General features: G+C 39.3%; 2 protein-coding genes across 2 annotated transcripts; both read right to left on the bottom strand.

The window, feature by feature from the left end:
• Positions 1–5,128: 5,128 nt before the first annotated feature.
• LOC104611758 (uncharacterized) lies at positions 5,129–5,761 on the bottom strand. Its single transcript, XM_010278956.1, has one exon. It carries the CDS (start codon positions 5,759–5,761, stop codon positions 5,129–5,131), a length of 633 nt encoding a protein of 210 aa, XP_010277258.1.
• Positions 5,762–9,135: 3,374 nt separating this feature from the next.
• Positions 9,136–10,062, bottom strand: LOC104611759 (uncharacterized). Its single transcript, XM_010278957.1, has one exon. The coding sequence runs from the start codon at positions 10,060–10,062 to the stop codon at positions 9,136–9,138; it is 927 nt and encodes a 308-aa protein (XP_010277259.1).
• Positions 10,063–12,683: the final 2,621 nt, after the last annotated feature.

The raw sequence follows: 12,683 nt of genomic DNA, 5'->3' as shown, positions 1-12,683 counted from the left end.
TTGATCCATATTCAATTTATGGGTCCTAATTGAATACAAAGAGTTATGTATTTTGGGGGCTTTCTCTCTTGTATACTGTATTTGTTTTGTGAGACAAGAGTGAGACTTTTGGTATATTTATGGTTCAAGATTTTCTATGAGTGAGGTTGTGAGTGCACAATTCTATATTCCTTTCCATACAGATTACATAGTGAATTTCTACTCCTTCTCCCATGGACGTAGACTATAAGCTGAACCACATAAATTTGTGTGTCCTCTTTGCTTGCTTCTCTTTATCTTTATTTTTCTTTCATTTTTGGGTGTCATTCGTATATGTATTTTTCGGTTTTGAACAACACAAACTTCTACCATGTAAAAGAATTGCATCCAATAATGAAACTTGTGTCCACCACAATGAGGTCTAATATGTGGGACTATTGGCATATAATTGCATTGTCTTTGTTAAAGGATTAGATTAATTGTAATAGACCTATTTATCAAGAGAATCAATAACCCAAATTTAGACGGTAAAGAATAACAAGAAAAATGTGAATAAACTTATTATCCTCTTTCTAATGTATAAAATTGTAATCTGTACATTTTGATTCTTGTATATTGTAATTACATAAGAAAACCCTAAAAATGTGGTTGCCCTTGTTAATTTTGAGTGGACAAAACAGTTAAAAGTCTTTAGCTGGTGAGGATGCTGAGTAGAGAAACTCTGGTCTGTATCAAACACCTAAAAAGGAAGTCCAATCCTTCTTTGAGGCTTTCAAGGCTAACCTCCAGATCCTTGGCTAGCCTCTCCCAACTCATTTCAAGGCTCCCACATTGGAAATATATGATGGAAGCACCGACCCGAATTACCACTTTACCAAGCACTCATGTTCCTATACGAGTACTCCGATGCCCTAACGTGACGAGCTTTCCATGCAACCTTCAAGGGAGGGGCGCGCAAATGGTTCTCCATGCTTCCTCTTTGGTCCATCAATTCATGGGAGCAATTTGTCAACCTCTTCCTCTCCTACTTCATGAGCAACCGACAGAGCTAGAAGACCATCATATCACCCTTGTGGATCAAACAAAGGAGCAAAAAGAGCTTTCAAGCTTACATTGATCGCTTCAAAAAGGAAGAGCTCGAAGTCTGAGACACTCCACCCCTCGGTCTTCATGCACGCCGCCATCAACATCCTCCAACTCGGACCCCTCAAGTGGTCCATCTCCATAACACCGCCCAAGAACAAGGTGGAATTCCTGAAGGAGACGTAAAAGTACATTGCCGCCGAGGAGGCCTCGGCCGGCGAGCGCCTCCAAGAACACGAGGCTGATCCCAGACGAGGAAACTTGGAAAGAAGAGAAAGGATAGAGATGGCCACAACGACAACCATAGCCACAAGAACGCTGACAAGAAGCCGCCGACCCCTTCCTTTAGCAAGTATACGCTACTCAACTCCACCCGAACGCATACCGTCATGCAAGTAGGGAAGGAGGAATACGTGAAGTGGCCAACCAAAATGAAGAGAAACCTCAAGAGGGGTAATCCAAAGAAATATTGCAAGTACCACTACGACATTGGCCACGACACCGAGGACTGCTACGAGCTCAAGAATGAGATCGAGTCCCTCATTTGTCGAGGTTACTTGAAGAAGTTTGTGGGGGGTGACGCTAACGCCTCGTCCTCACAATAACATCTGTAGTATCACACCCTGGCAAGGGTTGTTGATGTCATCGCCAAGGGCACAGTCTCAACCTGAAAGGCATATGCCAGGTAGCATAGAATCCAAGGTCCGACAACCAAGAAATCAAAGCGAGACGACATCATCTCCTTCTCGAATGATGACTTAAATGGGTCTCAGTGCCCCACGATGACACGCTGGTGGTTGCCATGACCATCACCAACTACATGGTGAAGAGGATACTCATTGACATCGGTTCTTCGACAGACATTCTCTTTTACAACACCTTTGAGAAGATGAACCTAACACCAGATGAGCTGCAGCCAATTAACGTGCCATTGGTCGACTTTTTCGGAGCTGTCGTTAAACTAGAAGGAAGAATCACCCTACTAGTCACGATAGGGACAAAGTCTCGGCAGGTGACTAGGATGGTCGAGCTTTTGGTCGTGAAGATAGGCTACCCTTACAATGCCATCATTGGGAGGCCGACCCTTCATCCACTCACGATGGCCATTTCATCATATCACCTTGCCATGAAGTTCTCCACTAAGCGTGGTGCTAGAGTCATCTGGGGGAACCAACAAATAATGAAGCTTTCCCATTGGAAGGGCTTGACCTTAGGGTCGAACTAATGAGCCAAGGCCAGCCAGCTGAGGACCTCCTTTCGGTCCCCCTGGACAAGGCTGAGCCTAAGAAGATAGTGCGTGATGGGTCCCACCTTCCTCTAGACACACTTTTCGAATTGGTAAGCTTCCTCAAAACTAATGTTGACGTCTTTGCTTGGTCTGGTGCTGACATGGTAGGAATTGACCCCTCAGTCATTACTCACAGGATCAGCGTGGTCCCGAGCTATAGGCCAATTCGGTAGAAAAGATGAATTTTGCACAAGAGCGTTGGAAAGCCATCAGAGAGGAGGTAGACAAAATACTCGACATCAGCTTCATCCGAGAGGTACACTACCCTAACTGGTTGTCCAATGTGGTCATGGTTAAGAAGGCTAACGGGAAATGCTAGATCTATATTGACTTCACAAACCTCAACGAAGCCTGTCCCAAACACAACTTTCCTTTGCCAATGATAGACTACTACAGGGTACGAGTTGTTAAGCTTCATGGACGCCTTCTCCAGATATAATCAGATCAAGATGCAGCCCAAGGACGTGGAAAATACCTCGTTCATCACTAAGCATGACACCTACTACTACAAGGTCATGTCCTTTGGACTAAAGAATGCTAGAGTGACCTACCAACGACTGGTGAACAAAGTATTCAATTTCCAGATGGGAAGAAAGGTTTAGGCCTATGTTGAAGACATGGTAGTGAAGAGCTTGCAAGCCGACCAGCACACCTCGGACCTTAGTGAGACCTATGTAGTACTTAGGAAGTACAACATAAAGTTGAACCCTAGGAAGTGTTTCTTCAGCGTCACCTTGGGCAATGTAAAATGTTTTTTAGTGATCCGAGGCACATGTAAAATGTTATGTAAATCGAATGATCTAGAAGAGGTGTGAATAGTGGAAGAGCCAATATAAGAGATGGGTAAATGCATACCATTACCAACAGTGACTTCTTGAGAACCATTATATGGATTATGCAAGGATAAGTTATTGAGATCTGTAGTGAGATGATTTGTAGCCCCAGAATCTGGATACTAGATGGAGTCATGAAAAGAACTAGCAGATGAGGTAGTGCGAGAGGCAACATTGGCATTCTTGTTGGAAAACTTCTTGACACCTAGAAGCTCCAGATATTTCCTCCAAGTGGCAGTAGTGTGTCCAACATATATACAAATCTGACAAATAACAGGAGTATCCTTACCATTGGGTCATTTAGAACCGTTGTTAGGATGTTTCTTATTGTCTAGGGAAGAAGACTATCGCGGCTTATTTGAGTAATGTTGTTATGACTGTATAGTGGTATTCCCCCCGTTTTTGCTTGCAAAATGAGCAGAGGGAGAATCAATAGAAATAGCATGCTGAGCTAATCGCTTCTCAAAGGTAAGAAGCAGACTTTGCACATCTGGCATGGCCAAATTTTCCAATCGGGCAGTAACTGTGATAACGAAGGTATCATATTCTAGTGGTAAACCATCGAGAAGATAGTGAATAAGGTCTGAATCTGATAAAAAATAAATAGAAGAAGCAAGTGCATTAGAAATGCCTATAATTTTCTGAATATAGTCTGCAATTGATAGGTTGCCTTTTTTTATATGTGCTAGCTCCAGCTTCAAATCATGGATTCTAGATTTATTAGTGGAGGAAAATAAGCAACTGAGCCGATCCCATACTTCCTTAGAAGTTTTGCAGCCTACAATTTGCGCAAGAACATGTTTTGAGAGAGAAGAAAGAAGCCAGCTCGATATGAGCTGATCCTGTTCATACTAGGAAACGAATTTGGGGTTCACCTGTTGATCATTTGTTCAGGCTACATAAACATTGATGGACATGGCAGAGATCCATCGATATATTCAATGAGGCAATACCCATTGAATGCAGGGAGAATTTGCATGGACCATAGAATATAATTGTATCTATCTAGACGAACTGTGATAACATTCATGAAAATAGATAGAGTAACCAATCCATTAACTCTCGAAGAGGACTCACCTTGAGACTTGATTGAAGAGATTTGGGTAGACATGACGTTAGTCTTTTAACGCTATTATACCATGTGAGACTCAATTGAAGAGGTAATTATCATTGAAGAATTTGCTGAGTTTACAGAGGTTTATATATATAAAGATAAAGAATTTAAAAATTCAAAATCAAATGTGTACAAATAAATTGATAAGTACAACAAGATAATGGTTATCTGGGGTTGATAAGTCTACAGATAACAATTTATTATTGTTATCCAGCTGATGACATGGATTTATCTCTAGCATTCTATATTCCGATTTAGATAAAATAAAAGAAATCGTTGTGAAACAAACATATGAATCCAAATGAAACTGGTATCAGTTTATTGAGGTCTGATAAGTGGGACTTTGGTAAATGTTTGCATATTCTTTGTTAAAGGACTAGTATACTATTCTAATGAACTTTTTTAGTCAAGGGAACCAGTACCCAATAATTTTGGACAAATAATAATAAGAACTTCAGTTGATTGATTCAAAATCAATTTCATCTTGTACAAAATTGCAATCTGTACATTTGGATTCATGTATAATGTACAAACAATACAAAATTGTGGTCACCCATGTTGGGTCTGAGTAATCAAAACTATTAGAGAATCTTCAATTCGTGAGGATGCTAAGTAAAGAAACTCTGCTCTGAATCAGGCGCCTAAAAAGGAAGCCCAATCCTTCTTCGAGGAATCGAAGGCTAACCTCCAGATCCTTCAACCTCTTTTGTGCTAGTTGTGAACAATCAACCTCAGCATCTTTGCTTGGATTGCAACGAGACAAGACGAAAAGTGCAACATCAACAGATTCCAACTCATTCATACAAACATCTACTTGGTTTTCAGAAGCTACTACTCCCCCCTTTGCATCAACTTGGGCACCAAACTCCATCTACCGACCTTTGGCTTTGACACCGGTGTGGACAAGAACAACAACAGAGCGCGAAAGATAGAAATTGCAACACTACTTACTTCTCTTAAGACCCTAACCACCACTGCTGAGTCATAATCATGATCTAAGAGAAGACAGGCTACATATTTCTGTTCCAGTCGTTTCAATGTTTTAAGGCAGGTGCCAGCATCCTTCTTTACCCTTTTCTTAAAGGAAGTGTATGAGGCAACCATGTTACCCAACACCTTCTCTTCAAATTTTCTTCTGTGAAATGCTGATTGAAGATCTTTTACATTTTCCTTCATCTGCAACAAGATGTCCCTTGCAGTCCCACCTATATCTAATAATGTCACTGACCCCTCTATCAACTCATCCACCCAACCCTCTGGTTGATGGTGGACCTGGATCTGCTGCGTTTGTGGCATCTGAAGAAAATTCTCTACACATTTGTACAATTCAACAAGACCCAACACAGCAACACAGATTGATTCTGCCTTCAATGGGAATCCTGGTACTGTTGACAACTCTAAGGCTCTAAGCCTGCTCAGCTCTTGTTCAATACTAGTAGCAGTAGGATAAGAATTTGAGGTCATGCTAATGGAGCGAACATGATAACGATTCTCATGAATTGCATTTTAATCTGCCATTTTTTCTTCAGATTTGATGATAACGATTCTTTAGAGAGGAACACTCCAGATTAGAGGAAGTATGGTTCTCTACAAACCCTTAATTTAGTTGATCGATCTTATTTAAAGACACACATACGAGGACAATAAGAGAGAGCTAGACAAGGAGAACCTTGCTGGCTTGGAATCATCATGTATACAAAACAACCATGTGATATCAGTCTGGTTGCTTTCACCGACATTTTTGGCTTACAAATTAATTCTAAAGTTACAATTAAACTTATTTTATTTCATTCATTCATGTGCCTATGTGATGAACACTTCTGTATAATCCTTATGTATATAGTGGCTTATTCATTATTTACTGGTATACCATCCCCTTGTCTCCCAACACACCTCCGTTCCAGCTACTTTGTTGTTCTTGGTGTTGGAAACTATTCCAATTTTCCAATCTAATAAAATGTTGATTATTTCCATATTTTGTCTCAATCCAGAGGACCATTAACCGACCAACCATACGTAATAAACAAAATTTAACCAACTTTGGCATACATGATCAAAGGGAACAAGATCTAAATATTTTGGTATAGATGGGGATCAAGATATCATGTGTGAGATTTCTCTTTGTCATTCTCTAAAAAATGCAAATGTTTGTTGTGATAACAAGTGAAAGAAACTTTTGTCTAAGATGAAAAAGAGATATGGCTGGTTAAAGGTGATGAGATGGCATCCCACAATCGGCTACTAGCAAATCCCCTAAAGTTGTGTTTGGTTTGAAGGATAAAGTAGGGAAAGGAAGGGAAAACCAGGGAAACCTATACAAGTTTTATAAAGGTTTCCCTATATTTCCCTTCCTTTCCCTACCTTTTCCTTCAAACCAAACATAAACAAGAAAACCGAAATGAAATACAACCACAACTGCAGAAGGAAGAAGAGGCATTTTCAGAAAGATTTGATCAAGTTTTATTACATGTGTTGTCCATTAACTAAGCCAAACCAGACTGGAAATTGGCCGACATTTTCAGAAAGTCAATCGACCAGAGTCATTCTTATCTTCTTTTTAGTATATTGATTATCTATAGAGGTTTCATGAGTCTATGGACATACCACTTTAAATTGTAACTAGCACTAGAACGTGAACCTCAAAATGATCTAATTAAAAAGGAGGTTATACAAATTATTGAGTAGAGTTTCTTATAACATAGAGAGAAGAGAGTGGGGTCAAATTCTATTCCTTAATTGCTTTGTCAATATGCATAAGTAATACAATGCAGATTGCATAGCTTGCTCTTGAATTGCTTGCCCCACTCAAACCAATGACTTGCTCATGATGGGGAAAATTACCGATCTTGCCAGGTTTAAGGTAAAGATGCAAGCGGACACAAACCTTGAGGAGAAATTCTTTTCATGCAGTTGACCCAATGAGACTAAAAGATGGATAACCAGCTACAACATCAAGTGCGTGATCTTGCAGGTTCCCCAACAATCCTCTATGGTACTTACTACTCCATAAACTTTGTTGCTTATTTCCATCTGGTTTTATTTGTAAGCTATGTTCATCAAGCTTACCGAACCAGAATTATGAATAAACCTGTTGTCTTGCCTGCTAATTCTAGATCTGTGACAGCTTTCCAGGATATTGGAGCACTTGTACTTAAGATCAGAGGCCTTTGGCATCCATATGCGCTTGGAGAGAATGGGGCCACACTTGTGCCCAATGATGTACATCTTGGTGAGGACACAAAGGGCTATTGTCCCCAAGCTATATTGTTGACTGGATAAATATGGGTGGATTCAGATGTATTAGATGTATTTGTATTAGAGAATGGATGATGAAATTTGTATTAGAGAATGTATCAATTTGAATCTAAGATGTATTAAATTGTGATTCAAATGTATTATTTCTTTTGGTAGAAAAATATTTTGAATGGAAAGTATTTTGTGACTCAAATGTACTTCATTTTAATTTAGATGAATGTAGACAAAACTAGTTATTTGAAGCAAAGGAGTAATTCAAAAAAAAAAATGGGTTCTATGAAAAAAGAAAGATTTAGCAGTGACTGCTACTAAAGAAGTCCGCGGCTGCCGCTAAAACAAAAGTGCGCCAAACTTATAGCGGCAGCTGTTTCAAAATTAGCAACAGTCGCACTGCTCAAAACATTTTTAGCGGCAATTTTACATTTGTACCGGCAACTGAGAAAACTGCCGCTAGAACGTCTAACGACAGTTCTTTTAGCCACAGATTGCCGGCTAGCGATAAAGTCACTAGAGACAGTTTTAGGCACCTTTAGTGGCAGTTTTGACTGCCACTAAAAGTCATTTTCGTATGGCTAAGTTCAAGCATTGCTTGGACTTGAATGGTTGAATGGTGTTTGCAGCATTTGAGTTTTCCCTTTGGGGATTTTGTTGTAGAAGATGAAGGGAGATTTCCATTTTGTGATGCTTGAGAGAATTTAGGTCAAAGTGGAGATTTGTTATGATTCCACCTTGAATTCTTTGTTGCGATTGGCTTCATGAACCCATTTTGAATTAAGTTAAGAAAAACCCAAAGGCAAAATTGCATAGTGATTTATGGTGGAACCATAGGCCACTTGGCCCAAACCCAACACTTCCACTGCAAATCAACGTTGGGGGTGCAAGGGCAGAACCCCCACGGTGGTACGGACCTGATCTATTTTCAATTTATGGGTCCTAATTGAATACAAAGAGTTATATATTTTGGGGGCTTTCTTCTCGTATACTTAGTCTTTGGTTTGTGAGAAAAGAGTAAGACTTTTGGTGTATTTGCCGTTTAAGGTTTTCTATGAGTGAGGTAGTTGTGAGTGCACAGCTCTATATTCCTTACCATTACAGATTACAAAGTGGATCTCTGCTCCTTCGCCCATGGACATAGGCTATAAGCCGAACCACATAAATTTGTGTGTCCCCTTTGCTTGCTTCTCTTTATCTCTATTTTTCATTCATTTTTTTGTGACATTTGTATCTATATTTCTGGGTTTTGAACAACACAAACTTCTACCATCTAAAAGAATTGCATCCAATAATGAAACATGTGTCCACCACAATGAGGTCTGATATGTGGGAGTATTGGCAAATATTTGCATTGTCTTTGCTAAAGGGTTAGATCAATTGCAAATGACCTATTTATCAACAGAACCAAAAACCCAAAATTTAGACAATAAAGAATGACAAGAAAAACGTGAATAAAATTATTTTACTCTTTATCATGTATAACATTGTAACCTGTACATTTGGATTCTTATATACTGTAATTACATAAGCAAACCCTAAAAATGTGGTTGCCCATGTTAATTTTGAGTGGTCAAAATAGTTAAAAATCTTCAGTTGGTGAGGATGTTGAGCAGAGAAACTCTGGTCTGTATCAGACGCCTAAAAAGGAAGTTCAATCCTTCTTCGAGGCTTTCAACGCTATCTTCCAGATCCTTCAACCTTTTCTCTACCATTTGTGAACTTTCAACCTCGGCATCTTTGCTTGGATTGCAGCGAGTCAAGGCAAAGAGTACAACATCAACAGATTCCACCTCATTCATGCTCTCCTCATGTCTGTCACAAGCTACTACTCCTCTGTGCATCAGCTTTGACACCAAATGCCACCTACCGACCTTTGGCTTTGACATTGGCGTTGACAAGAATGACAAGATAGCCCGGAAGACAGAAATTGCAACACTGTTGACTTCTCTTAAGACCCTAACCACCATTGCTGAGTCATGATCAAGATCTAAGAGAGGACAGACTACACACTTCTCTTCCAGACGTTTCAGCATTTTAAGGCAGCTGCTAACATCCTTCTTCACCCTTTTCTTGAAGGAAATGTATGTACCGACCTTGTTCCCCAGCATCTCCTCAAATTTTCTTCTGCGAAGTGCTGAGTGAAGATCAAGGACATTTTCCTTCATTTGAAGCAAAATATCCTTTGTAGTGCCGCCTATATCCAGCAATGTGACTGGTCCCTCTATCAACTCATCCACCAATGCTTCCAGTTGATGTTGGACCATGATCTGCTGTGTTTGGGGCATCTGAAGAAAAGACTCCACACATTTGTACAACTCAACAAGACCAAATAGTGCAACACTGATCGACTCTTCCTTCAATGGAGATCCTGATTGTGCTGTTGATGACAAAGACTCTAAGGCTCTAAGCCTGTTAAGCTCTTCTTCAATGTTGGTTGCAGTAGGATGGGATCGGGAGGGCATGCTAATGGAGCGAACATGACAACGACTTTCAGTTGTTGCAGTAGAATCGGCCATCTTTTACTTCTTTCTCTGCAACAGATCCACTGCGTAGAGGTTCTTTAGAGAGAATCTCTTTAGATTGGGGAAAGGATTGATGTTTCTCTCTAGACCCTTTGAACTATTTATAGATACACATACAAGGATTATAAGAGGAGAGACAAGGAGAATCCTTCTGACTTGGAATCATCCTGTCCATATAACGAGCATGTGATATCAGTACGCATGTCACATTTCTGGCTTACAATTCCCTAGTTTCAGCCTTATTTTAGTTCTTTCATTCCTGTGGGTACGTGATTGAAGGACACTTTGTATATGCACAGTAAGCTTATTATTAACTGGTATACCATCCCCTTGTCTCCCAACAGTCCACCGTTCCCAGCTACTTTATTATTCTTGCTGTTGGGGTCGACCTAATGCCATTAATTTCCCAATCTAACAAAATGTGGCTTTCTATATATTTGTCTCAACCTAGAGGACCAGTAGGCCATCAACAACAATGAACAATTAAATTAAACAACTTTGGCCACATGGGAAACAAGATCCGAAAGCTTTGAGATAAATGGAATAATATTCAAGATCATGGGTGAGATTGATTGTGCAAGTCTGGCATGTCTTGAGCTTGTCTTGGTCCATATGGTCATTGGCCAAAACATAGAAGAATACTTCAACATACAATTAGACTCATGATTAATTAGGACCTATATATGCAGTAATGGATGCTAATTAACAAAAATTATGTATAAATTGCGATTCAGAATATATAATCTATTCAACTAAATAACTACTCATCTGTAATGATCTTTGGTCATGTATTGTCATTTTGTAAGTTAGTCAAAATTATAAGGGTTGAAGTCTCCACTTCGTAGTTTAAGGTCAGCTGAAGTAATTTCTTTATGATAAAATGCCCATTTACAATCACTACAAGAAAATAGATTTTTAGCGGCAGTTTTGGATTTGGCTATTTGGCGATTGCCGCTAGAAATATTGATTTTTAGGGGCAGTCAATGAAAACTGCCGTTAAAATCACTCAACTGCTGCTAGTTACAAGGCGCGGGTATTACTTTCACTTTTTCTCATTCGCACCTCTTCCTGCCCAATCTTTGTTGTCCCTCTCTATCGTCTCTCTCTCTCTCAATCGTCCCTCTCTTGCTCTCTCTCTCTCACTCAGTCGTCTCTCTCCTTCTCTCTCTCAGTTGTCCCTCTTTCGCTCGCTCTCTCTCGCTCAGTCGTCTCTCTCTCTCTCACTCGATCGCAGTCGCATATCAACAAATCCCTCTATCTCCCTCGCGATCTCTCTCTGGCACATCCGCAGGTAAATCTCTCTCTTTGTGTATGTACATCGAAAATCTGAAAACTTGTTGTTGGAGCTAGTAAAGTTGGTATATGTTCAACTTAAACTATTAATTAGGAATTTCTCTTGCTGTACAATGTACACAGTTGTCTTTAGTATCACTTGAAGAACTTCACATTTGGAAAATGGATGAGGTGAAATGTATGGGTATTGAGTTTTACGGAATTGAAGATGGTGGTAGTGTTGATCGAGTGGGTGGGAGTGGGAGTTGGGTACTTTTCCCCAACTTGAAGCTGCTAACGATTTCTGACATGAACAACTTGGAGTCATTTGATTCGAGGTTAGTAGTGGAGATTATGTTGCATCTCACAACATTACGTATTGATGGTTGCCCCAAACTGAAGCTCGATGATTTGTTGGGGCAGGAACAATATAAAGAAATCTTGAGCTTTTGATTCTGTAGATCACAACAAGAAATCAAATAGATCGATGGAGATGGAACAATCTTGTGCGAAGCCAATTATATATATCCACCAGTTGAAGTAAAAATTCCCTCTGTGAAATTATCAGAATTTCATTGTTGGAAAACGAACGTTAAGCAGCAGATGTCTCCTTGCATGAAAAATCTACCATCTTCATACGACTACTCCAGATTTTTTGAGTGAGTAAAACTCCTACTTTCTTGATCTTCTTCATTTCAATTTATTTACAGGGAAAAAAATTCTGGCTATGGCTTCATGTTTACTTTCTCTAGATGATTTGTTTCATTTCAAATATTCCTTATATACATGCAAGTTCCACGCTAAACCACATCTTACAGTTTAGCATTAGTTGCCCTATCAACTGTCCTACCGACGTGTGCATTGCCAAAGCATGTGATTGACAGATAGAGAAGTTCCAAATGCACATGCCTAGTGCAATCTTTCTCAAGTAATGCTTGCAGGTTAGGCTCTTTCATGTTTCATTGCTCAATTATATTGTTGGTTAGAATTAAAGTTTCAAAAAGATGGTTTAATTTAGAAAAATAATACAAGTCTATTGCACCAATTGCACTAGCTTTGTCATAAAAAAAGGTTATCAATGGAACTTACAAGTTAAATAGAGGGTGGTTATTTCTCCTGATTTTAAGAATTTGAAAAAAAATGACCATTGTATCTCAAAAGACTGCTTTCAATTTTATATTAATGTTGACAAAAAAATCTCTTATAATAATAGTAGGAGACATCACAATTTGGTTTTGGAGAAAAATAGGGTAGAAATTGATGTTGAAGACATCTATCATATTTGATAACAGTTTAATTATGTCAAAATTGTGGATTTTCTTCTCTGCTTAGAGAAGCCATTG

Source organism: Nelumbo nucifera, chromosome 8 (genome assembly GCF_055504915.1).
Source record: "Nelumbo nucifera cultivar China Antique chromosome 8, China Antique-T2T, whole genome shotgun sequence".
NCBI lineage: Eukaryota > Viridiplantae > Streptophyta > Magnoliopsida > Proteales > Nelumbonaceae > Nelumbo > Nelumbo nucifera.
This window is presented reverse-complemented; position numbering and strand designations above follow the sequence as displayed.